Source organism: Antechinus flavipes, chromosome 4 (assembly GCF_016432865.1).
Source record: "Antechinus flavipes isolate AdamAnt ecotype Samford, QLD, Australia chromosome 4, AdamAnt_v2, whole genome shotgun sequence".
Lineage (NCBI taxonomy): Eukaryota > Metazoa > Chordata > Mammalia > Dasyuromorphia > Dasyuridae > Antechinus > Antechinus flavipes.
This window is the reverse complement of record NC_067401.1, coordinates 271,642,116-271,669,192: the sequence shown is the minus strand read 5'-3', so window position 1 is coordinate 271,669,192 and position 27,077 is coordinate 271,642,116. Positions and strand designations below refer to the sequence as shown.

Here is a 27,077-nt window from a genome sequence, read left to right as displayed (position 1 = left end):
TAAGGTAGAGGTGTGATTGGAGATGGGGCTATGTAGAACAATAGGGCCAGTATGATAATCGTAGAATGTATGAAGGAGAATAATATGTAAGAAGGGCTATATTGTGAGTGGATTTAAATGACACAGATGTTTATATTGATCTTAGAAGTAATAGGGAGCCACTGGAGTTAATAAGTAGAGTGAAGAATGATATGATCAATCAATAAGCAATCTTTCATTAAGGACTTGCTATGTGCCAAGCACTGTTACAAGTTCCAGGGATACATGAAAAAGTGAAAACAGTCTCTGCTTTCAAGGAACTTACATTTAATTGAGGGAGAAAAAAATGTATATAAACAGATATATGTAAGATAAAGAAATAGTAAATACTTGATAATATAGAGGAGGGAACACTGATAGCTAGAGGCACTGGGAGAAACCCTCTACAGAAAGTGGGCTTTGAGCTAAATCTTTGTCAAATAGGCATTATTAAGTGCCCATTATATACCAAGTGTTGTGCTAAGAACTGGGGACACAGAAAAAAGCAAAAAAAAAAAAAAAAAAAAACTCCCTATTTCAAGGAACTCTCAATATTATGGGAGATTAAAAAGATAAGTGTTTTTATTGTTTTCATTTTGGACAATAGAACTTGATTCGTCTATTTGAGAAAATGATTCATCATTAACAATCAGTGATTCTGTATTATATACGGATAAGATATGTACAGGATAATTTGGAAATAATTTCAGAGGGAAGACAATAAGACGGAGGACTGAAAATAACTTCTTGCAAAAAGTGGGATTGTAGTTGAGACTTGAAGGAAATCATGAAAACTAGGAGAGGGAGAGCATCCCAAACACAGGGAACAATTTCAGAATCGAGATGAATGTTTTTTATGAATAACAATGGAAAAGAGTGTCACTGGTTCATAGAATACAGGAAGAAGAATAAGGAGCTCAGTTATGAAAGGTTTTGAATACTGAATAGAGAATGTTCTTTTTGATCCTAGAGGTGAGGGAGAAACATTGGAATTTTTGGAATTAGAGGGAGATGCCCTTCCAATATAGTATGATCTGACCTTTATTTAGGAAGTTCAAATCAACAGCCAAATGTAAATTGAACTAAAAGTGGAGGAAGTCTTGTGGCAAGGAGAACAACCATTAGACTATTGCAGCTGTCCAGCCCTGAAGTGATGAATCTGCATCAGGGTGCTGGCAGTGTCAGAAAAGAGAAGGGTGTATGTGAGAAGCATTATAAAGGTAAAAGCAATAGGATTTGAGCACTGATTGTATATTCTAGATGGGAGAGAGTGAGAAATAGATTAGGAGACCTACCTTCTGAGTCTGAGTAACTGAGAGGATGGTGGATACCTATCAACAGCATTGGTTAGGAAAAGGGGAGGAATTGGAGGGAGAACTAATGAGTTCAGTTTTGGACAAGTTGACTTTAAGATGTATCCTAACATCCAGTTTGAGTAAAAAAGGCTGTTGGAGATATGACATCAGTCTTTAAGAGAGTTTATTGCTGGAAAGCTAGTTCTGAGACTCATCTGCAAAAGAGATAATAATTTAATCCAAAGTAACTGATGAGATTGCCAAGTAAAATAGCACAGGGGGAGAAGAGAAGGCTGAGGACAGAGTTGTGGAGTACCTCAACCATTACTGGGTATGATAAAAATGAAGATTTTGCCAAAAGAGACAGGAATGGTCTGACAAGTAGAATCAAAAGAGGATAGTCACAAAAACCTAGAAAAAAAGATAATATCACAGAGAAGCAGAGGGCGATTGACGACTCAAAAATGCCAAAAAGTCAAGTAAGAATATGATTGAAAAAAGACCATTAGATTTTGTAATTAAGAGATCATTAATGACCTTGGAGAGACCAATTCAGGTTGAATTATGAGATCAGAAGCCATATTTTATTGAGTTAAGAAAAAAGTAAGGGGAGAGGAAGTAGGGGGGAAGTTAGTCACAAAAGGGTAGGAAATTATGGGACCATAGCTATCGGGAATGGATGGATCAAGTGAAGATTTTTTGAGTGTAAGGAATGTGGATATGTTGGTAAACAGCAGTGGGAATAGCCAGTAGATGGGGATTCAGAATTAAAGAAAAGCTAAGGATTTTAAGAGGCAGAGGTGAGAAGTAAGAGAATTCCAGACATGAAAAAAATCCAATCCAAAGTCGCTAAAGTAGGAGATAAAACATTGACTTGAGGAACAGCATGTAGATCAATGTGGCTGGAATGTGTGACGTATGTAATGTAATGTATAAGAAAACTGGAAGGATAGGAAGTTTCCAGGTTGTAGAGAATTTTAAATGCCAGACAAATTTCATATTCAATCAGATCTGAACTTTAGAAAAATCACATAAATGGTATATTTTGTAAAGAGGAAAGATTTAAATTAGAGACATCAAGAGAAGGCTATTATGGTAGTCTACATGAAATGTGATGAAGTCCTATTAGAGTGGTGACCCCCTAATTAGAGTGATGGGAAGAGAACTGAGAGATACTGTAGATAAAAAATTCTCAGAATTGGGCAATTGTTTGGATATGTGAGAAGGAGTTGAATATGACAATGAGGTTGCTAACCTGGGTGAGTAGAATGATGGTGCTATCTTCAACAGTAGTAGGAAAGTTCAAGAAATGTGGGAGGTGGGAGAGAGGAGCATTTCAGAGGAAGGATAATGAATTCTACTTTGGACTTATTGAATTTAAGAAATCCAGAAGCCAGGAAAAAAAAAAAATAGAAAAAGAAGCCCAAAAGCCATCTATTGTGAAGATAGATTGCCAACAATAGGTGATCTTTGGTAGATCTAATCAAACTGAAAAGGCTTCAGCCATAGGCTCAGGGATTGGGACACTATGTATGTTATATGAAAACAAGCCTTCATAAATACACAGAGGATCATGACTAAAAAATTGCAAAAGGATAATAATTTTTTTTGACACAAGATGGTAGTTAAGAATGATTGCACTTCATCTTTATGAAGAACACACATTGATAAAATCGTTCCTAGAAAATTGATTAAACAGAAAAACATTTGTGTCAAACTTAGAATCCATTCAACAGTCAATATTGTTGTTTCTATAGGAAACACTACTTTAACATTGTCAGTATTTGTCTTTCATAGCTAAAATGGTCCGTGACAGACAACTTTTGATCATTTTTCTCTTGGTTTTTGATAGCTTTTTATTTTTCCAAATACAAGAAAAGATAGTTTTCAACATTTACTTTTTAAAGCCCTGTGTTCCGTATTTTTCCTTCTCCCACACCTCCTCCCCTAGACAGCAAGCAATCCAATATAGGTTAAACATATGCAATTCATCTAAATATATTTCCATATTCATCATGTTGCTCAAGAAAAATCAAAAGGTGGGAAAAAAGGGAAAAAAAAAACAAGCAAATAACAACAACAAAAGTGAAAATGCTGTGCTTTGATTCAGTCTCCATAGTTTTCTCTCTGGATGCAGATAGCTGTTTCCATCACAAATCTATTGAAATTGCCTTGAATCACCTCATCATTGAAAAGAGCCAAGTTGGCCCATTTTTCAACTTGATTTTTTATGCATAGCTACCTTTAGTTTCTGGTCCAACTTTCATTTCATGTGTATGTGTGTGTGTGTGTGTGTGTGTGTATGTATGTGTGTGTGTGTGTGTGTGTGTGTATATATATATATATATATATAAAATCTTTTATGATTTTTGTCTTGTTATTCTTCAAAGTGTAATATTGACTTTAAAAAATACTCGTGCTATGGTAGCATGACTGACAGATATTTTGCTTGAGGAAAACCATAATTTATTGATGTAAAATATAATGAAATTCTCAAATGATGTTATTTCCTCATTCCTTTGGTAAAATGGAATATATATATATAATATAAATACACATATATATTATGTATGTGAGTGTATACTAACTAAATATATGTGCGTATATACATACATACTCTTTTAAAAATATGTTATACATATGCTAAAATATTTTTACTTTTACGGCATATTGTTTGGAACTTAATATGCACTTTCTAGTAGAAGCATAAGCAGATTCCCAGAATTTCCATCTTCTACTGAGTCAGCTCTAAAGGTTTTATCAATTTAGAATTTACTCTAGAAATCCTCAGAAACACCCCAAAATGTATTTATCTAAGGTCACCTATAGTCTGACAGACTGGGTCTGTCCCTTAAAGTCCCAATATTTAGCTGATGATGGAGTGAAAGATTTTGGACCTTGTGCTGATTTGGGCACATTTTTGTTATTCAGATGGTGGTATGGAACTTACATTAGGATGAGAGTAAATGGCTTCCTTTTGCATGTAGTAAAAAACCACATGAACTAGATCTGAAATCATTTGAGCCTAAAAACTATATCCCTGTTGTTTACTTCTTAAAATGTTCTTACTAGAACAGTGGACAAATTGTTATACATGGTCACTCTATCACTCACAAAACATTTATTAGGTACCTGCTCTGTGCCAGGCACTCTGCTTAGTTACTGCGAATACAAAGACAAAAATGAAACAATATTATTTTGTACCTTAATATTAACAAAAACACATTCCTTAATATAAAAATTTTATATCATGAATTCATTCTCTCATATTCTTTTTTTTGGGGGGGGTGGGGTGGAAGGGAGGTGATGACTATCTGAAAGAATTTAAAGCATGTTTTGAAGCAGTTTTATAGACTTTTTTCCTGAATTCTTCTTCAGTCACTGAGGAACACGTGCAATTTGAGTATTGAGATGAAGGAGAAAGTAAAGAGTCTGTGCAGCCATGAAATACTATTTATTATTTTTCTTATATAAAAATATTACAGAAATACAGAATAGAGGTCTTTATTTTGCTCTCAAGTATCTATCAGCTTCATACTCTGGAATCATTCCAAGGACCATATAAATTCAGTTCTTGATTTTACTAGTAAATCATATATACTCTGTATTATAGATTAATGATGGAATATGTTTGTCAACTTAAAAATTCTAACAAATGAAAATGAGTAGAAGTGCCTGTGTTTGTTCTTTTTGTCTGGCATATTCTTTATAGTTCCCTCTTTTATTTATTTCTTCTTTCTTTTTGTTTCTCACTCAGGGAATGTGTATTATTTGTTGTCATTCCCAAACTCAGAATGCCTATTTGAACCAACTACTAGGGAACATTGTTGAGCAATATATTGGGCGTTTTCTGCCAGCTTCCCCATCTCTTCAAGTCCTTGAACAACATCCTGTTCTCTTGGCATTGAGCAGATCATCCACAACATCCAAGATTGCATGTCTTCAGAAAATTATCGTGCAAGTAATAAGGTAACAGTAAATACAAGGGAAAAGGTGATCATTTCAAGCCAAATTTTCCTTTTGTGTTTTTTTTTTTTAGTGATTAAAATGCTATTGAATTAAAAAAAAATTAAAAATAAATGTATTTAACAGTTGGTCTTAAAACTCAAAAAATTACTAACCATACCCTACTATTAGGTATAATAAAGAGCTTTAAAAGCCATAGCTTTAAACATTCATACCTTAGAATAAATAATAATGCAATATTCAGAGAAGCAGTTCTTATAGTACTAAAAAACCTAGAAACAAAGTGATAAATTATAGTATGTAAACGCAATGAAATATTTTGTTTTTTCAAATTAATGTTAAAAATTCAAAGCAATATGAAAGAATATTAAGAATTGATGCAAAATAAAATAAATAATATCAAGAGACTATGACTATAATAATATAAATGAAAAAAGTACAAAAAAAAAAAAAAAGATTAGTTGCAATGACCAGTTTTCATCCTAGAGAAAAGGAAAAGGTAGGCAACTGTGAGGATGGGGTTACAGTGCTCCATATAAATGCTATCATATAAGATAGCTTTATAGACCTTTTTTAATAACATGGTTTATTTTTATTGTTGTTGTTGTTATAAGAAAGGGTTCATTTTGGAAGTAGAGGGGTACTTACTACATTAGGAAATTAATGTTTAAAAAAGGGAAACAAACTAAAATTTAGACAATCTATTATCTGTTTTAAGTGTTTCTGGACAGTTTAAGTGATTCTGCAAAAAATCAGTTACAACTCCCAATTTTCTTAACATTTTTACTTATATATACTAGTATACATTGTTTTAAACCTTTCTAATTTGAAAAACTTTCATTTTTTAAATTCTTATATTTCTAATGAAAAATAACCAAATTCCATTTTCCATAGTCTTTTTCCTGGCATTTGTGTGTTTCTTATGGAAAGCTATCCTTGCTTTCTCTATACCTGCCTTAAGGTTTTAGATACTGACTTCTAGGAGAACAAGATCCATCTTTAAAAAACAAAAATAACTCTTACACCAAAATGGCATCCTGTGTTAGCTTTTTAACAAATACAGTTACATCCTCTATTCAGCTAATGTTTCACCTTGTTTTTGGTGCTTTCGATAGATCTTTCATAATAAATAGATTTGAAGAATTTGAGGAGAGAGGAAATCACATCAAGGTAAGCTAAAAGGCGAAAGGTGATCATGAAAAGAGCAGCAGTTTGAGGACCATTTCAATCTTTTCTGTATCCAGTAACTCATTTCTTTCCAGGAACTAGATTATAAATTAACACACAATTCTTTGGGCTTTTTTTATGACTTTATTTGGGACCAAAGATTTTGCTAAACCGTAGTTTGTATACTTAAGCATTAGAGTCAGGAATAAAATATTATATACACAATTCCCTCCCACCCCTATTCCCTTAGTTTGTATTCATGAAATTTATTTTCTTTCTGTTCACTGTTTATTGAACCCTCTGATAAAGAATATCCTTAAACCCTGCAAAAGAATCATAGTACTCTAGAATTTACAAGAAAAAATGTATTTTGGGTCCTCTGGTACAATTCTCTCACCTTACAAAAGAGGTACCAAGGATAGGATAGGTAAAATGAGTAACTTCCACTTTTTATAGTATAGAAGCCCTAATCATTCCACAGATTTGGATGTACTACAGTTCAAATCATCCTTGGATAATAGAGTTCATTTCTTCACCATCACCTATAAAGTCTTTGTCTTACATCTCCAGCTCTAACTTCTCTCTTGAGAGAACTGTCTGCTCTCCATATCCAGCTGTCTGCTAAACATTTGCAATAGCCCATATATATCAAGCGGATACCTGAAACTGGTCTTGTCTGAGACTAAGGATTTCTTCTCCAACATGACACTCACCCTCTTCTTCCCATAGATCCCCAAAAAGTTGCCCTTTCTACTTTTGCTTCCGTTTTTTTTTTCTATTTTTCCTGTACTTGGATTCATTTTCCTATAACTCTAGGCTTGAAACTTGAGTCATTTTTGACCCTACATTCCTTGTCTTTCATATCTAATTGGTTTTATTGATTCTTCCTTTATATTTTGAATTCATCCCTGCCTTTCCATTCCCCCTTTTGTTGTCAACTCATATTTAGACCACTGCAGTAATAAGTTTCTGTCCCCAGCCCCTGCTCTTTCTGCTCATTTTTATGTACCATTGCCACATTTATCTTCCTTAAACACCACTTTCAAAATGTGATACTTGACTCAAAAAATCTTTTGAGTTCCCTATTGTTTGTAGGTCAGAACATAAACTCATTAGCTCAGTCTTGCTATACCAAGCTTCGTTTTTCTCTATTTCCTGCATTTTTTTTCCTTTAAAATTCAAGGAAAGGTATGACTTTCATGCTCTAGCTTTCAACAAAAAAGAAATTACTATTCCTTGTCACAGGACAGTTTGTCTCCACAGTGACCTGACACTCAAAGCATCCTAGATTTGGAGGGATCTTAGCGATTACCTACTCCATTCCCTTTCATTTTAAGGATGATACAATTGTACATGTGTAAGTATATATATTATAGATATACATACACACACATATATGCATATATAAAATGAGCTAGTGTGGGGATAGAGTATAAGAAACTAGAGTGATGAAAAAAGACTTCCATGTAGAAGGTGATGCTTGAGCTGAGTATAGAAGAAAATCAGGGATTCTAAGAGGCCCAGAAGAGGAAAGAGTTATATTCCAGACATGTGGGACAAAAACCAGAATCAAAGCTTTGAAATAGCTAATGGAATGGTAGGTGTGCTAACCAGCAAACAGGCCAGTATGACTAGATTATAGGATACATGGAGGAAGCAATATGAGCAGAGAATAGAAAGGTCAAAAGGCACCAGATTTTTTTGAGATTTAAATGTTAGAGTGTATATTTGATCCTAGAGATAATAGATAGCTACCAATTTATTGAGTAGAGGAGATGACATGGGCAAATATGTTCTCAAAGAAAATCTATTTAGGCAGCATAGTGAATAACAGATTGGAATATGGAAATAAATGAGGTGGGAGTACTAAATAGGAGACTAGTATGGTAGTCCAGGTAAGTGGTGATGAGGGCCTGAATTAGCATAGTGTCTGTATGAGTAGAGAAAATTTAAAAGTTTCTTTTATATTTGGACTATGAGAATGAAGTGATTACCATTATATAGAAATAGAAAAATATAGAAATTTAGGGGCCGCCTTTTTGAGTATTGTCATTATATCTAAGTAGAAGATTCCCTTATCAAACATCTTTGGTGTATCTCTGAATATCAAATAATAGCAAGTTTGCAATTGATTCACAAATATTTGAAGACTTATAGTTAAATTAGCTATAAATGATAGATTTAATTGTTTTCTCTTTTGTGTTGTTCAGGAAATCTAAATTAAAGATTAAAATCGGCACTATTCTGAAGGAGAGTTCAAATTCAGGAGTTATAAGAATTTTTTATTCAGGCATGTTCCTTAACCTGCCAGTTGAAGGAGAGGGTACAGTGTGAGAGAAGAATGTTAACTTATATAAGGAATTTCTTTGTTTATATGAGGGTGGGAGAATCTGTGCTTATCTCTTCCCTGCCTCCACACCCCTATTTTCTTCCCTCCAAAGAGAATCATAAGAAGGAAATGATTCTATTTTTCTTTGGAGAATACGCTATATATATTACAGCAGAAGCAAAAGAATAAGGCTTGTTGTGCTATGAAAAAATAATCAGTTAACAGATAAAGCCTTTTGAGCAAAGCGTATGGTTTTATTTACTCTTAAACCACCAGATTGGGCTATTATAGAATGCATAACTGTGTAGGTTTGACTTTTCAATTATTATTAAGCCCATTTGACATCTGACATTAAATCTATAATGGTCCAGAAGAAAAGAAACTGAAACGTATTTCTCCTTTCTATAGAGAGATAGGAAATTTCTAGGTCACATTATAGTATCCATTGTCAGATATGATCACTGTAAGAGTTTGATTTTTTTCTTCCTTCTAAATGTTTGGGATTTTTGGTTTTTTCCTTATAAAGGAACATTCATTTTTAGGCTATGTTGTATATTAGGCATGGTAATATTTCTAGTAATAGTGGTGATAGAAAAACAAAAGGCACTGTAAATTTAATAAGATAGTTTGGGTACGGTCATAGAGTTTTCATAACGTTTATTAAGCCCAAATACTTTACAGAACACCAGAGAGATATTTAGTTCTTCAATACATCACTGGATCTGTGTTCTCATTTATATGAGTATTTCCTCTATTGGTGCCTTCCTTGAAGTATCTGTTTGTCATCTCTAGATCTCACCATAATAAGGAGAAAAAGAAGAAGGAATAAGTAATTATTAAGTACCTATGTCCAAGGCATTCTGCTAAAAGTCTTATGGATATTATCTCATTCGAACCTACCTCCTGTTCCACTCATAGTTTTCCTATATAGCATTCCTTTGCCCTACTGTTGTACATAGGTCATGTCAGACCCTTCCCTTAGTAGTTATGTGACCTTGACTTGCCTTTTTTAGGCCTCAGTTTCCTAGATCTGCAAAACGAGGGAGCAGACTAATTGACCTCTTAAAATCCATTCCATCTCTATTTCTTGTGTGTAATGGAATGGAGATACAGTAGAATATACTCATAGATCTTCAAAAGGGAGGTAAATTTAACATTTAAAAATGTTTATTATTCATTTTGATATCATCCTGAAATGGTATGTTATTTAGTTCTGCCTTAACCAAAAAAAAATATGGACACATTTCTTATTTTAGGAAATCCTATATTCAATTTAAAGGATCTTCACCACCTCCTCGCTTAGCATCCATTCTGGCTTTCATTCTTGAACTTTTCACAAAAACCAAGATGGACATTGGTGATATGGAACAGCTTTTACCGAGTGTGTTGAAATGTTTGCTCTTGGTCAGTGAACTGCAGGGTGAGTTTACTAATATATTTAATATATTTATCAGTGAAGAATAATGACAATGTTTATGCAGTGTTTAAAAAGTTTATCTCTTTTACATATATTGCCTCTTTTGCTCATGATATTTGGGGTAAAAGGTGACAAAATGACAAAGGTCATTTTATTTTATTTTATTTTTGAGGTCTGGTATTCTATCCTAGTCAGGCTGGGCGTTCAGCAGCCACTCACAGGCCAATAATACTATTGATTGGTTTGGATACTGTTGTCTGTTTCATTTTCCACTTGGGCTGGGTCCCCCTTTCTTAGCCTGATCTTCTCCTTACTCCCCAGAGCCCACTATATTGATCCCTGTTTAATATAGGCTGCTCTATCTTCTTTAGCCCCTATTGTAGGTCAAAACTCCTGAGTTCCACTATAAAACAGAAACAGCTGGGAAAATTGGAAACTAGTATAGCAGAAAGTAGGCATTTATCCATACCTAACACTATATACCAAGAAAAGGTCAAGATGGGTTCTTGACCTAAACATAGAGTGATATTATAAACAAATTAGAAGAACATAGGATAGATTACTTCTCAGATCTGTGGAAGAGGAAGGAATTTATGACCAAAGAAGAACCGGAGATCATTATTGGTCACAAAATAGATAATTTTTGATATATAAAGGTAAAAAAAAATTTTGTACGAGCAAAAACAAATGCAGATAAGATTTGAAGGGAAGCGATAAACTGGGAAAACATTTTTACATTCAGAGGTTCTGATAAAGGCCTCATTTCTAAAATACATAGAGAATTGACTAAAATTTCTAAGAATTCAAGCCATTCTCCAATTGATAAATAGTCAAAAGGATATGGACAGACAGTTTTCAGATGAAGAAATTGAAACCATATCTAATCATATGAAAAGGTGCTCTAAATCATTATTGATCAGAGAAATGCAAATTAAGACAACTCTGAGTTACCACTACACACCTTTCAAATTGGCTAAAATGACAGGAAAAGATAATGACGAAATGTTGGAGGGGATGTAGGAAAACTGGGACACTAATACATTGTAGAATTGTGAACTGATCCAGCCATTTTGGAAAGCAATTTGGAACTATGCTTAAAAAGTTATCAAACTGTGTGTGTGTGTGTGTGTGTGTGTGTGTGTGTGTGTGTGTGTGTGTATCTTAAAAAGATCTTAAAGAAGGGAAAAGGAATCCCTATATTTTTGCCTGCCTGCATTTTTGATTTCCTTTACAGGCTAACTATACAATATTTCAGAGTCCGATCAAAATAACGGTTTGGACAAAATATACTTATTTTGTATTTAATTTATACTTTAATATATTTAACATGTATTAGTCATCCTGCCATCTAGGGAAAGGGGTGGGATGAAGGAGGGGGGGAATTGGAACAAAAGGTTTGGCAATTGTCAATGCTGTAAAATTACCCATGCATATAACTTGTAAATAAAAAGCTATTAAAAATTTTAAAAAAAAGAAGAAGAAGAAGAAGGGAAAGGGACCCACATGTGCAAAAATGTTTGTGGCAGCTTTTTTTGTAGTGGCAAGAAACTGGAAACTGAGTGGATGCTCATCAATTGGAGAATGGCTGAATAAGTTATGGTATATGAATGTTGTGGAGTGTTATTGTTCTAAAAGAAACGATCATTCATTTCAGAGAAGTTTGGAGAGACTTACAGGAATTGATGCTGTGAAATAAGCAGAACCAGGAGATCATTGTACAGGGCAATAGAAAGATTATATGATGATCAATTCTGATAGATATGGCTCACTTCAACAATGAGATGATTCAGACCAGTTCTAATGATCTTGTGAGGAAGGGAGCCGTATATACCTAAAGATAGCACTGTGGGAATTGAATGTAGATCATAACATAGCATTTTCACTCCTTTTATTGTTGTTTGCTTGCATTTTATTTTTCTCATTTTTTTCCAGTTTGATTTTATTTTTCTTGTGCAGCAAGATAAGTGTATAAATATGTATGCATATATTGAATTTAACATATTTCTATCATGTTTAATATATATTGGACTACTTGCCATCTAGGGAAAGGGATGGGGGAAAAGGGGGGGAAATTGGAACACAAGGTTTTGCAAGGGTTAATGTTGAAGAATTATCCATGCATACGTTTTAAAAAATAAAAAGCTTTAATAAAAATTTTAAAAAATATCAAAGCAATGAAAAATAAATAAATGGAAAGAAAAGAAAAAGAAAAGCTCCTGAGTTTAAGTAGTCTACCAGCCTTGGCCCTCCACAATAGCAGTGATCACAAACATGAGCCATCAAATGAAAGTGAGATATATAGAGAAGGAAAGTAACCTGCCCAGAGTTATACATATGGCAAAGTGATTTCTACTGTATATTTTAAGACTTTAAGACAGTTAAAAGTACAAGATTATGATCAGCATATTGTTTCAAAGATTGTAAAGTGCTCTCCCATGAATGGGATCAGGGTTGAGGGATTGAACTTTGCTGTTCACTTCTTGCAAATAAATGGATCATATCATCAACATTGATGGCATATAGGATTCTCTAGAGGTCTCTGCATTGATTCCTTTTGCCAGCTGAAGGAACAGCATTAAGCACTGAATTGTGTTCCTGCTTAGAGAGAAAATTGTTTCTCCTTGAGGACTAATGTGAAATGGGCCATTTGGAAGATTATAGAAAATACTTGATTTCTCCCCAAGGATTAATGGGAAGAAGAATGATTTTATATTAATTAAATAAAATTTTAATACATTACATGTAGATTTTAGAAGTCTTGGTAAAGATAATTATTTTTTCCCAAGCATAAATATTATTTGTCTGGGTTGTGTTTTGGCAGTTTTGTATACCATGATGTTAGTAAACCTATGACTTTGTAGGTGGCGATCTAATATGCTCTTTTCCTTCTGCTTTTCTTGCCTCATAAATCTTTATGTGCCCTTTAAGAAATTAGATATTTTTTCCATAACACATTATCCCACTTTAGATATCACAAAAATATCACTTGGCTTTGCAGGTGAAATGAATCCCTCCATTCAGGCTTCTTCATCATATCCCACATATTTACAAAATAAAATACAATATAACTTCTAAAGAGCTTTGGTTCTTTTAAAATACATTTATGGTTGGCAAATCAGAAGCACTTAGAAATTCAAAATTATTGTTTCAGATAGTACTTCAATATGTTTTCAATATGTTTGTCTGATATAGGAACAAAGTAGAAATAAGAGTCAGAGTTCATATTTTATTTTCCTTTTAATGCAATAGAAAGTTTATTACATACATACACACACACACATATACATATATATATACACACACACACACACATATACTTACACAGTTTTTTGAGGTTTGCAGAGCTTTTCACATGCATTATTTTATTACATCCTTACAACAACCTGTGAAGTAGATGTTATGATTGCCCTAGTTTAAAGATGAAGAATCTGAATCTTTGCAAATTTAAATGATTTATTTAGGGTCAGAAGCTAGTAAGTGTCTGAGGCAGGATTCAAACCTGTCTTCCTAACTCCCACCTCCAGTGTTTTATTCACTACACCTTGCTGCCCCTCAACAGGGTGATAAAGTTTTAGTGTATAATTCTAGGATCCATAATTTCACTTTTGTGAATATTTTTTTTATTGATGCATATTACAGACCCTTATGCTTTCAATGGAACTGTGACCTCATCAACAAAGGATTATAGCAGTCCCAATGGGAAGTTATCCAATCTTCTCAGGCTATATTCTTCTGTAAATTCTCTATAAGGAGAGCATGCATCCAAAATAATAGAGGCTTTGCCCTGTCTTTGGATGTGTTGCTGCCAATGTAGCATTTGACCTATCCATTGTTTATCTCTCCCTTGTGATATGTGACTGACTCATCTGCTTTTCCAGTCATACATCTCTTTGATAATATTTTTTTATGCTGCTCATCGCACTGTCCTTTGAAATATATGCAATTTTTATTCCTTAGAAGTTGTGGTATTCTATGATTTACATCCAAAGATCGTCACCAAAAGTTTAATGGTACTACTAAGATGTTTTTTTCAAAAAGTTTTTTGTTATTGAAATTACTATGTAATTTCTCAAATGCTATCAATATTGTTTGTTCTTCCTCTCAGTTACAGATTCAACTTGGAGTATATCTATAGTGTCTCTTTAAGATGGATATACCTATAAATCAATCAGTTGTGTGGGTTATCCATTCAACTGCATATCAAATAGGCATTCTTCATCCAGTTGGCTTTTTGTCTTTTAAATGATTTGGGTTCTCATTTGGGGGATCTGCAAAGTTTCAGCCTTTGGTGCAGTCATCACGATATCATATGCAAACAGGAGTGCCTGAAGGAACTCACTTTGTATAGGGAATTCTCTTTAATTTGGACCATTTTTTAAATGTTATCACAAACTTCACATTCATCAACAAATGTAAACACTTCAGTATACTCAAAAGAACAAGAAAGGGTTATATAAAAATATATAAAACGAGGTGTGAACAATTTAAAAGTTGTATTAATGTATATGTGTATGTATATGTACATATTCATTTATAAAGCTACATATGTGTATGTGTGTGTGTATATATATATCTTTATAAAATATAAATCAAATTTAGCAATAGCAGTGAAATTTCTCCATTATTTCCCCATCCATATTTCTCATACTATGCTATATCTTCTTATTTTTATTCTTCTTATTTGGTGTTCATTCTGATATTTGCTCTAACCAATTCATATTTTGAAAATATATAGATAATTCATCCATAAATTAGTTCCACACACAATTCTACCTGTTGTTTTCTACCTGTTAAAATAAATAATTTCTATTCTATTTTTTATGATATTATTCAATGTTTGACCTACGAAGAAATCATTTATGACATGTAGACATGAGGTTTGTGTCTAACCTATAACCTCTTTTATTGCTTATTCTTAAGCCATATTTTCTAATGCCTTCTCTTATCTTCCATTATGCCTATATCCTTGGAAGTTACTGAGTATTAAAGCATATATTTAATTTAATTAGTTGGGGCTTATTGAGTTATTTCAAAATATCTATACCACTTCATCTTCTAGGTATTGCCACATAAGCTGCAATTCTTGTGTGTGTGTGTGTGTGTGTGTGTGTGTGTGTGTGTGTGTGTTTGTGTTTGTGTTTATGTACACTTTATGGTTCCGGGAAAAAAAATTGACTTTGGACACATGATAAAATTAATACTGGCTATTCCAAACCCATTAGTCATCCTTTCATATATAACTATGAAAAACTTTTATCTTCTGTATTAATTGAGAATAAGAATATCAGTATACTTGTGATTCAGTTCCTCAACTATGTTGACTCTGTCATTGGACAAACATCTCATATTTAGAGTATCAACAGTTACATTCATAATTATAGATAATCAAAAAACTATGATTTCTTAGTGCACTTTACAACCTTTTCTGCCTTTTTGCCATTATCACTGAACAAACAAAAGGAGTTTAAAATAGGTCTTTTTCTTTGTTCCATGAATTGCTATGGATGAAAACTTCATCACTTAGTTACCAGCTTATTGATGTTATCTCAATGCTTTAGTAGTAGATTATTTTCATAAAATGCACAATTATAAATAGTTCATCATCTGTTGGCCAAACCCAGAATATTCAGCATTTTTCATAATTCTCTGTAGATATTGTTCTAACACCCTTCTTCATGGTTTTGCAACAGTTTTCAGATTTAGAATATACTTCTCCTATCTCTGGGAGATGACTAAGAACCATTACATTGAATTCCCAATCCCTATATTTTTGCCTGCCAGCATTTTGGATTTCCTTCACAGGCTAATTGTATAATATTTCAGAATCCGATTCTTTTTGTACAGCAAAATAACAGTTTGATCATGTATATTTATTGTGTATTTAATTTATACTTTAATATATTTAACATCTACTGGTCATCTTGCCACCTAGGGGAGGGAGTGGGGGAAGGAGGGGAAAAATTGGAACAAAAAGTTTGGCAATTGTCGATGCTTTAAAATTACCCATACATATAACTTGTAAATAAAAGGCTATTTAAAAAAAAAAAAAAAAGTTTAGTAGGATAGTGCCTTTGCTTTAATAGGAGGAGAGCCCAGGAGTTATACTTAGGACAGGTAAGATTTATAGGCTTTCTCAATCAGGGTAGGAGTGGGTGGCTAGCAGTAAAATAAATGGGAATGGTTACTTTAAAAAAAAAAAAAAGAAAGAAAGAAAGAAAGAATACACTTCTCCTTCATCCTTACCTAACAAACTCCCTACCTTCTTTCAGATACCACCACATACCTAAAGATTTTCCTGATTTCCCAGTTGTTAACGGTATCTCCCTCTTGATAACATTTTGTATTTACTGATACCTGTACGCTTCTTGTAATAAAATCATCCTGTGTCTGTGATGGACTATACTTACTTGTAGATCAACCATCACCCTGCTACTTGATCCGTAGCCATATTCATTCCAATTCTCAGTTCTAGGATAACTCTTTGGGAGATTACTTTGGATATTTTGTTAGCAAATTAAAATATTTTCCTCAATTAGATTAGAGCCCCCATCTCAATTTATCAACAATTATTTAATAAATTATAGCAGTCTTTTTCCTTATAAGGAGTTTTTAATTTCTATATCAAAACTTCTGATATCCTAGGAATAACTCAGTATTAAAGTTAGTGAATATTCAATTTATTAATAATGTGATCAATAGTTACTAAAAAAAAACACATTTATAATATTTTAACTATTAGAAAGACTATAGGTAACCCCTAGGCATCATTACATTATTTCTCTTTATTCTTTGATACACGGTTCCACCATCCATTCCACCATCCAAAGGACGAAGTAAAGTTTCTTATCACAAATTCTCTTCATCATTTACAAACTAAAGATTAAAACAGTTCCATCAACAAAGAGGGTCCCTTCATCTTTTTTCTCTCTTCTCTAGCATCTTAAGTTTTTTTTTTTAATTCTTACTTTTAATCTTTAAGATCATTCTCACAAAAAAGAAGTTTTTCCTCATCCTCTTACTCTGTCTCCTCCACAATTTCTTTTAAATTATCTCCATTGACTGTTCTCTCACTTTCTTAAAAATTGCCATGACACAACTCTCATAGAATGACCAAACCCTTACTTTCGAGAAATCCAAGATATTAATAGTCATTTGAAAAAAATTCTCAAAATCAACAATATAACAGAAATACAAATTAAAACGACTCTGAGGTACCACCTCACACCCATCAGATTGGCTAAGATAGCAAAAAAAGACACATTATGAATGCTGGAAGGGCTTAGGAAAACAGGTACACTAATGTATTGTTGGTAGGATTATAAATCAATCAAACCATTCTGGAGAACAATTTGGAACTATGCCCAAAAAGCTATAAAACTGTGTATATCCTTTGATATAGCAATATTGCTGTGTGTCTATGCCCCAAGGAAATCAAAGAAAAACAAAGAGGACCCATCTGTACAACCTATTTATAGCCGCTTTTTGTGATAGGAAAGAATTGGAAATTAAAGGGATGTCCATCATTTGGGGAATGGCTGAATATGTTATGGTACATAAATGGGATGAAATACTATTGTATTGTAAGAAATGATGAAATGTATAGTTTCAGAAAACACTGGGAAGATTTATATGAACTGATGCAAAGTGAAGGGAACCAGGAGAATATTTTATATAATGACATATAACTTTGAAAGACATTAGTTATTGATCAGCACCACGACCTACCCCAATTCCAAAGGACTCATGTACTATTCATCTTCACTTATTGATTCTGGGATCAAAATGAAATATATTTTCTTTTCTTTCTTTTTTTTGGGGGGAAGAAGGCATGAATAAAATGAGAATTTATTTTGCATGACTATATATACTCATAATTTGTTTTAGCCCTTGCATTTTCAATAGGTGGAGGAAAAGAAGGGAAAAAGTTCAAAACTGAAAAAGAAAATTTTTAAAAAGAAATAATGAATGAAATATAGAGAAAAGTAACTTACTTTACAAGTTTCCCTGACTCTTAAAAAGATAGCAACAGTAACTTTGTAGGAAAAGCTTCTGAAACAGGTTTTATCCATCTTTAAACTTTGTATTTACTCAGTTTATATACTCAAATCAATCTGTGATCTCTTTGTCTTAATTTAATGGATTTTGAATCATTATATTCAGACCAAAAATCTGTTAATCCCTGCCCATCCTGTACTACTTTGATCCATGTCCTTACATGTTTACAAAGAGAATCCAGCCCCTGTGCTTCCTCACTTTATATATATATGTATATATATTTATTTTATATATATTTATATTTATATGAGGGCATCAGTATAAAATATATTATATATATTTATATTTATATGAGGGCATCAGTAAAGCAACTTTGGTCATCTATCTGTCTTCCCCTTTCCTCTTACCACATAAATAGTTCATCTTTTCTTTCTCTAACATTATTCCTTCATAACATCCTTTACTCTTATTCTTTTAAGGAGTTCATAGGTTATACTTTGCAGCCAGCTCAGACTCATGCTGTCTGTCTCTGTCTCTGTGTAATGTCCATCTCTAATTTTTAAAAAATTACATCTTTTATTTTCTCCAGTAGAATAAATCCTTAAGGATAAACAATATTTTTGATTGTTGTTTGGAGTCTGTATTTCCTATACCTATCACAGTGTCTTGCACATAAATGCTTATGGAATGATTGTTTCATCTAATTTTTAATATTAGTTTGAATTATTGAGAAAGCAGTGCAGCATTCCTTAGTTGCTCCTGCCCTCTTCCCTTCCTTCACCCTTAAATTATCTGGAGCAAGATGTAATTTATTCTCCTTTTAATTAAAATCTCCCTTTTTGATGCTCTTGGCTTTTCATTATCTGTCATAAAAATATTAGTGAGCTAATACCCCAAAAAGTGTGCTTATTATCTCACTAGTTGAGTTATCAAGTTTACATTTCAGATTTCTAATAGCCTTTTCATGCTGTCACCAGAAGTTGTATATTATATAGGGTTTTTTAATATAGCATCTTCATTATAGTTAAAGTTATGTTTTCTATATTATTAGCTTTTATACAGTTTTTCAGAAAGTAGGGTTTTTAACCTGAAATCTTTGGGCTGGCACATTTAACAGAATAAACTTCAAAATGCACTATTCGATTCACAGACTGTTCCAAAACAACCTATTTTCAGTCAATCTTTAGTATATTTGAATACAAATGTTGCTTTTGATTTCACTGCCATATGTTCCGAGGGAGGATGGGTTGGGGAGACAGCAGTTCCATAAATGAGTCCTTGTGGGGGAAGAGAAGCTGAGACACCTTGCAAATAGCTTTGTGCCCACATGCCTGAGGCCATTGACAATTTGGGGTGGACCAGTAACAGAAGAATGTTCCTTTTATCTCGTTTATTACCTGCATATTAGGGAAGGCAGTGAGGGTGTTGGGTACAAGTTGGATTATGCATGTAATCATTTAAAAAAAAACACCAACTATCAGCTTTTACTTACTTGATCCTCAGCCCAAGAAAACCAAAAGAAGGACTATATACTTTTAAGAAAACAGCCTATTTATTTTTCTAAATCAAGAGAATAAAGTCTTCACAAAAACTGGTATCCAGATGGTCAATTCAGACATACTGTGTAATGCTATAATTTTTCCTCCTAGTTAAAAGGCTAGCCACTGAGAACCTGGACTACATTGTAAAAGCCTGCCAAGCGAGGTCAGGAGGAGAGCCTGCCACCCAGCTGACTTCTGTGTTTAGGTAACTGGAAAATATGCCAACTGGCAAGGAAACTATTGCAAGCCATTTGACAGCCAACATGTTTTTTAAATAACTAATTATCCCAAACATAATGTGTTACTATTTGTTTATAGTATTTCAATTGTTGTCTTCTTGGCAGTTTTATTACCCTGTATTTTTGTTTTAAAGTCGTCTGGGAAAACATACCTGAACTGACTTTAGATTACCTGTGGATTTTGTAGAGAAGAGATGCTGACATGGGTTAGGAGAGAACTGGGGGTGGGGAGAGTGCAGTAATCACGATGACAGGTGCACAGACTTTAGGAGCCTTGTAAATAGGACCCTCAGGATCAAAAATTGGAATTCTCTGGAACTCTCTTTACTGTACATAATTTAGTTAATGGGAGCATGTTGGATATAGGTAAAATGATTCACGGTTTTTAAAAAGTTTGATGTTTTTTGTTTTTGCATTGTTAGCATTTCCAAATACATATATATGTACATATAAATATATTCCTTTCCTTCTCCTCCTCCTCCTCCTCCTTCTGTACTTACTGAGCATTCTCTGGTAACTAGGACAATGAAGAAAAAAGCAACTTTATCAGCTGTGTTTGACAGCGTGTGCAACATTCCACATATACAGTCTCCTACCTCTTCTCCTAAAATAGGAAGATGCATTCTTTTCATCTAATTTCCAGGACTAAGATTGGTGATTATAGTTCTCTGGGATTCAGTTTTACTACTATTATGTTTATATGGTTCTTTTTAATTTACAAAGTGCTCTCTTCTCAACAACTCTATAAACTAGCCAGTACACATATCATTTCCTATTTACAGGTGATGAAACTTAGGCAGCTAATAGCTATCAGAATTTTCAAACGCTGATTTTTTGATCCCAAGTTCAATTTTTTTTCTCACTCTACTCTCTGAACTCATATGTTTGTAACGAATCAAAATGAATTCAAGAATAGGTTCATCCTTTATACATAGCCTTCAACATGTATTTAGGATTCAAAGCTGATTTTTCTCCATTCCATTTGGGAGAGAGGGAATAGGAAACAATGGGAATTTTTAGGGGTCAGTGGGAAAAAAAAATTTCCCCTCTTTATTCCCACCTGTACAAAATAAGGCATTTTTTTTTCTTTTGCTGCTCCCATGCATACAAATACTCTTTAATAACAGAGGATAAAAATAATTTGTACTTCTTAAGAAGTATATTTTTAGTAAAATTTCTAGAATCTCTATCTAGAAGTGATCTTCCTAATGTGTTCAGTTTACAGTGCCCTAGCAAGCAGAAACTGGATTGAGGAATAGTACCAGAGATAATCCTAAGTATTTTGTTTTTTCTTTAGACAGTTTGTCCAAGACAATAGTATGATATACGAGCAACAAGTCTATAACATCTTAGCAATTGTGGCAGAATTAGATCAACAAATTGTTACCAATTTGATTCCTACACTCACTCAGTGCCTGAAGGACTGTGAGCTTAAACAAGGCCTTGGCAGAAATATTGCACAAAGGTATGTTTTATAATTTTATTTTGGTTTTTGGGACAATGATAATAAAAGACTTGTTCATTTTGAAGGAAACAAGTTACTGGAGCATAAATTTATACAATAGTGTTTATAAATTGTATTGAGTAGAATCTTTTGAGTTATGAAAGCTTTATCAATATAAGCATGTTTAAAGCAGTGAAATTTATTTTTTTGACATAACTACAAAAAAATTATACTTCCAAATGAGTGTCATCTGTTTCAAAGTACATTGGAAACTACACATTCATTATATGATACTGTTACTTAGAACATTTTTGGAAACCCTTTTTTGGAATTACCTTTAGAGCCTGGACTATTATATTCTTTCATAGTATTTATCCACATCAATGACAAATCAGTGTCTTTTGAAGGTAGATTTGAGCTTCATAAATAACCAAGGCATTTGATACGAGGTCTAGAGGGTCAGTGACTCATTTATCTTAGAGAAAAGGTAGAGTGGAGGAAGCAACATAATGTGATCATGGCACAGTGGAAAAGTTTGCCATTAAATGCTTGCTACTTGGCTCTCTGTATACCTTTAGGCAAGTCATTCTAACTGAAATCATTAGGTCTCGGTTTTTTTATGATCCTGGTAGTCAGGAAGACCTGACTTTAAGTCCAGTCTCAGATACTTACTAGCTATTTGACCCAGGCAAGTTATTTAACTCTTTTTGTCTGAGTCTCACGTCGATAAAACGAACTGGCAAAGAAAATGGCCACGCATTCCAGCTAGTATAGTTGCCAAGAAAACTACAATTGTGTTCACTAAACAAGTCATTCTAACTGAAATCATTAGGTTTCGGTTTCTTTATCTTTTACATCTGTTAAGTAAGGAGTTTGGATTAGGTGACTTTTAAGTCCCCTTCCAATCCTAAGTCTGTGATTCCATGATTCTAATTTTATGTACTAATTTGTAACCCAAACTTTATAAAGGAATTTTATAAGATGAATGAAAAAGCTCTAAGTGGTTACTCAGTTTTTGTTTAAATTGTTTTAAGTAAAGAAAAGTTAGAGGTGAAAGAAAACATTGCTGATATAAAAGCTTCTTTTCTGAGGAGAAATTGCCCTGTAATATGACAGCAGTAATAACTATTTATTCACTGGAACATTTGAAATAAATATTACTCCTGGAATGATCTTTTTAAAATTTTTACAAACTAATGAAGTTTTCTTATCTAAGGTGGTAGAGAAGAACATGGAGAATTTAGAAAGACTATTATAAAATCCTCCTGTTTATATTCCCTTTACTGTTAATGCTTGTTATATCAAAAATTTGCCATTTGATTTTCTTATCTTTATTATCTACTTAATAAGAATTAAACAATGAATGTCATTTCCTATTTAAATCCCTTGGCTCTTAATTGCCTATTATTTAAGTAGATTAATGAAATTTTACAGGCTACTTTGTAACTTAGATATCATTAAGGGCCACTCTAAACCACACCAATAAGCCTTCAATAGTTCCACTGGCCTTAATTAAAACAAAACAATAAAGATGGATTTGAAAGGACTCATTGCTTTTTCTGCACCAGGTGCTTACATTTTATATTTCACAGGATCTCAATTCATAGGTACTCTAAATAGAATGGAAGGTAACAATATATCTTGTTCATTTTTGTTTTTTAACAGGGAAGCCTATTGTCAACTTTTATCCATCCTAGGACAACCAGGTCAAGAAGAGAAGCTGAAACTGGAAAATGAAAACACTTAGTGTATTTTATGTGATTTGCACTTGTCTTTGAGAACCTCAACATATTGTTGCTACTTAAAGCCATAATATACAATTTGCACTTTTTAAACTCCTAGTTTTGTGAACTGGATAATCTAATTATGTGTTAAAAATAAAAATCTGTTTTCTAGGACTTTCTTTATATAACTACATTTCCATAAACCACATCACTGAAGAAGTGGAAATAGGTTCATTAGATAAAGCTTTCAGTAAGTGCTTTGAAGAGTTTTTAAGTAATGTTAATGTAAGATAGCCATTTTCTAATAGAGATTATTGGGTACTTCTCATGAAATTAGTTACATATGCTACATGGAAGACAATCAAGCAGCAAGCATTTATTAGATGCTTGCTACATGCTAGACATTGAGGTAGGTGATAACTCTTCATAATCCATGTAACATTTCCTATAAAATTAATTTAAAGACTGTAAATGATTTTTCTGGGAGTTCTTTTGTATCTTGTGTTTAACTATGTTAAGCACTGAAAAATTCCAGCTACCTTGCTCAGTCTTTTAGCTCCAACAGTAGAGGTCTTTTTTTTCTCCCATCAAAATTGTCAAGTACATTTAGTAAAAGAAGATAACTGCATACAATTAAATGAATAATCTTATTTGTTAGGATAAAACCTTTTTGCCTTTCATTTCCACCCTCATCCTTCTAAATTCCATAACCAGTCTCGTTATTGGCCACAGTCAATCAATCAACACACATTGATTAAATGGTCAATGTGACCAGAAGCCAGGTAACAGCTCTGAAGGAGTTGGAGAAACTAAGACCAGGATTAATCCATAATCTGGGTACTCAAGACCTGAATAATTAGTATTGACCTATAGCATGTTTGAGAACATTTAGCTATTTAGAGATTAGCACATCTAAGGAAAAGATTTGAGAAAATTTGTTTATAGGTCTTTATTCAGGTTCACATTTAAAAAGGCCCATTCATACAAGTCTTCAGAATGTATTTCCTCAACAATTAGTTTTACTGTATTTTCACAATATTATCAGTCTCTCTCATTCCACCATTTGTCCTTTTCCTTGTTACTACACCCTGCACGAAGACTTTGGTTATTGTTATGTTACTTTATTTAAGAAATGGAATAGAGTTGTGGTTGGGACAGAAGAGAAGAATAAGTTAACTGTCATGAATGAAAGACTATATGAGAACTGACAGGATTAGGAGAATTTTTTTTTTCCTTGAGGAGACTCAGGCAATAAGTATTGTCTTCTGAGAGATGCAACTGAATGAATTAACTGTCAACTTTTTGAAGAATCCATGAGTGAGATTTTGAGAGAATTGAGTTTAACTCTTATTCCATGAGGAGATGTTCTGAAAAAATTCCTGGGAGATTTAAACTGCTATCCTGAGAAAACTGAATCATCAGATCAAGGAGTTAACAGTTGCAGCCATTAGTTATTTGTGGTTTAGAATCTTTCTTAGATTCATTACCTAAATTTATGTTTTTATGTTATGAATTACTGTTAATAAATTATATAGCTAGTAATTGATATTTATGTCTATGAGACCAAGGTTTGAGAGAAGAGAGAATATTCATGAAAAAATAGGTTTTTCCAATGTTCATATACCCAGGTGGGGGCTCAGAGATAATTAATGAAGTAATTTCTATAGTTATAGGAATGCAGGAAGTAGGATCAGAATGTTACTTGTTTGCCTTTCAATTGGATATAAGAGAATTAATGTGATAGCAAATCAAATACCAGGCTAAGGGGTGATTTATGTTTTTCCCTGAGAGATATTAAGCGGTGTTGCTCTCAAAACATAAATCCTTTTCTGTGAGGGTGCTATAGGTTGATTTAGCAAAACCTAGTCATGTAACTATTACTTCTGATTATAACATGAGGCCTATCATTTTTATTTGGTCCTCAGTAGAGAAAAGATAACATACATTGCATATTAATAACAAGATTAATAGCTAACATTTACATAGTATATTGTGTACCTCATTTAATATTTAAGTGGTCTGGTGAAATAGGTATTGTTAGTATCCACATTGAATTGATACAGAAACCAAAGTTGAGAGAGAGTAAATGACTTGGTCATTATCACACAGCTAGCAAATGTCTGGGGGAGAATTTGAATTCAGCTCTTCTTGCCTCCATGTCCTGCATTCTATCAATTACAATACATATCATTTTATCAATTGTTCTAAATTGAATGATCCCATTTGTTTTGTTTTGATTTTCTTTTTTTTTGTTATAGGTCTTATTTGGTAATTCCATAATAACTTATTCTGTTTATCCCCCAAGAATATAGTTTTATCATGGATCTAGTACTCTACCAAATACTTAGATCTGAATTTGAGTTACAATTTGAGATTCTTGGACAAAAAATTCTATATTTATTAAAAGACAAATCAACCTATGGGCTTTTCTCCCGTTATCCCCATTTGGGGGTAGGGGAGGAATCTAGTATTTTAGAAAATTAAGAAGGTAGTATTGTTTGAAATATTTCATGATTAAGAAGAACCCTTAACAATAAAGTTTATCCAGAGCAGCAAGCTAGGAGTATCCTGAATTCTTATACACATGTATGTGTACACATACACACGCACACACACACACACTCCCTCACATTCCCTTTATGGTTCATCAAGTCCAAAGAAGCATCCATATTGTGCTAAGTTGTTGTCATTACTTCAGCTAATGTAATTAAACATTTTTGTGCTACTTAGTAGGTGAGAGCATGCATTTTTTTCCCCATTATAAAAGTGATTTATTGAACTGAGTTTATTCTCTGCTTTCTGCACTTGAGAATTTCTGGTCACCTGAAGAGATTTGTATTTTTTTTTTCAGTTTCCAAATGGTTATTTTATCAGATTTTGTTTGAACATTAAATTTATCCTCATTTTGCAATCCAAAATAGTTACCTGAAGTTTGTTATGGGTTTTTTTTCTTATGTTAATATTTTTATTTTTGTTATTCTTTGGCACAATTTTTTGGGGCATTCAGACTGTCAGGAGAGAGCTTTCCCTTTGTGCTGCCAATTCTGAGCATTTAAATTTTGGTTTGGGTTATGGGTTGTCTTTAAAGTCTGTTTTTGACAATCTCATTTTTTCCTATATTCTCTAAAACGGAGTTGTCTTTTCCCTTCCCTTCCCCCCCACCCCCTCTTCTACATTCACAGTTGAACCATATTAGGAAAGGCGAAGAGGTTTGTATTTTAAAAGATTTACAAGTATACCAACCTTGGTTTGAGGATCTTGCTCTATGAGATAAATCTGTCCTCTCTCACTGAAATCACAGCCCCTCTCTGCCTTGGACTATATAGATCTTGAGTAGCTGTAGCAACACAAATGTATGACCAGGTGGCTAACTTTCTGCCAATAATCTCTCCACATATAGTTAGACCACTCTTCAAATGGGCCACACAGAATATCTAATTAGATTCATATCCAAAAAGACTTCCCATTTTGTAGGTGAACTGTACAAGAACTTGTGTTTTGATAACAAAAGCTTACAGTCACACTATGATGAAATATTAAGGCATTAAAATGTTTGTGGCAGCTCTGTTTGTAGTAGTTAGAAGCTGGAAAATGAATGGATGCCCATCAATTGGAGAATGGTTGAATAAATTATGGTATATGAACGTTATGGAATATTGTTCTGTAAGGAATGACCATCAGGATGAATACAGAGAGGACTGGCGAGACTTACATGAATTGATGCTAAGTGAAATGAGCAGAACCAGGAGATCATTATATACCTCAACAGCGATACTGTTTGAGGATATATTCTGATGGAAGTGGATCGCTTCGATAAAGAGAGCTAATTCAGTTTCAAGTGATCAAGGATGGACAGAAGCAGCTACACCCAAAGAAAGAACACTGGGAAATGAATATAAACTGCTTGCATTTTTGTTTTTCTTCCCAGGTTATTGATACCTT

General features: G+C 33.2%; 1 protein-coding gene across 1 annotated transcript in view; it reads left to right on the top strand.

Moving 5' to 3' along the window:
• The window catches only part of MMS22L (MMS22 like, DNA repair protein), a 165,580-nt gene extending 139,527 nt beyond the window's left edge, over window positions 1-26,053 (top strand). Inside the window, exons 21-25 of the mRNA XM_051997432.1 lie at window positions 5,071-5,282; window positions 10,032-10,195; window positions 19,837-19,933; window positions 21,265-21,432; window positions 23,077-26,053. Coding sequence (XP_051853392.1) covers window positions 5,071-5,282; window positions 10,032-10,195; window positions 19,837-19,933; window positions 21,265-21,432; window positions 23,077-23,158 — 723 coding nt within the window. The 3' untranslated portion in view covers window positions 23,159-26,053. The remainder of the gene's footprint in view (window positions 1-5,070; window positions 5,283-10,031; window positions 10,196-19,836; window positions 19,934-21,264; window positions 21,433-23,076) is intronic.
• Window positions 26,054-27,077: the final 1,024 nt, after the last annotated feature.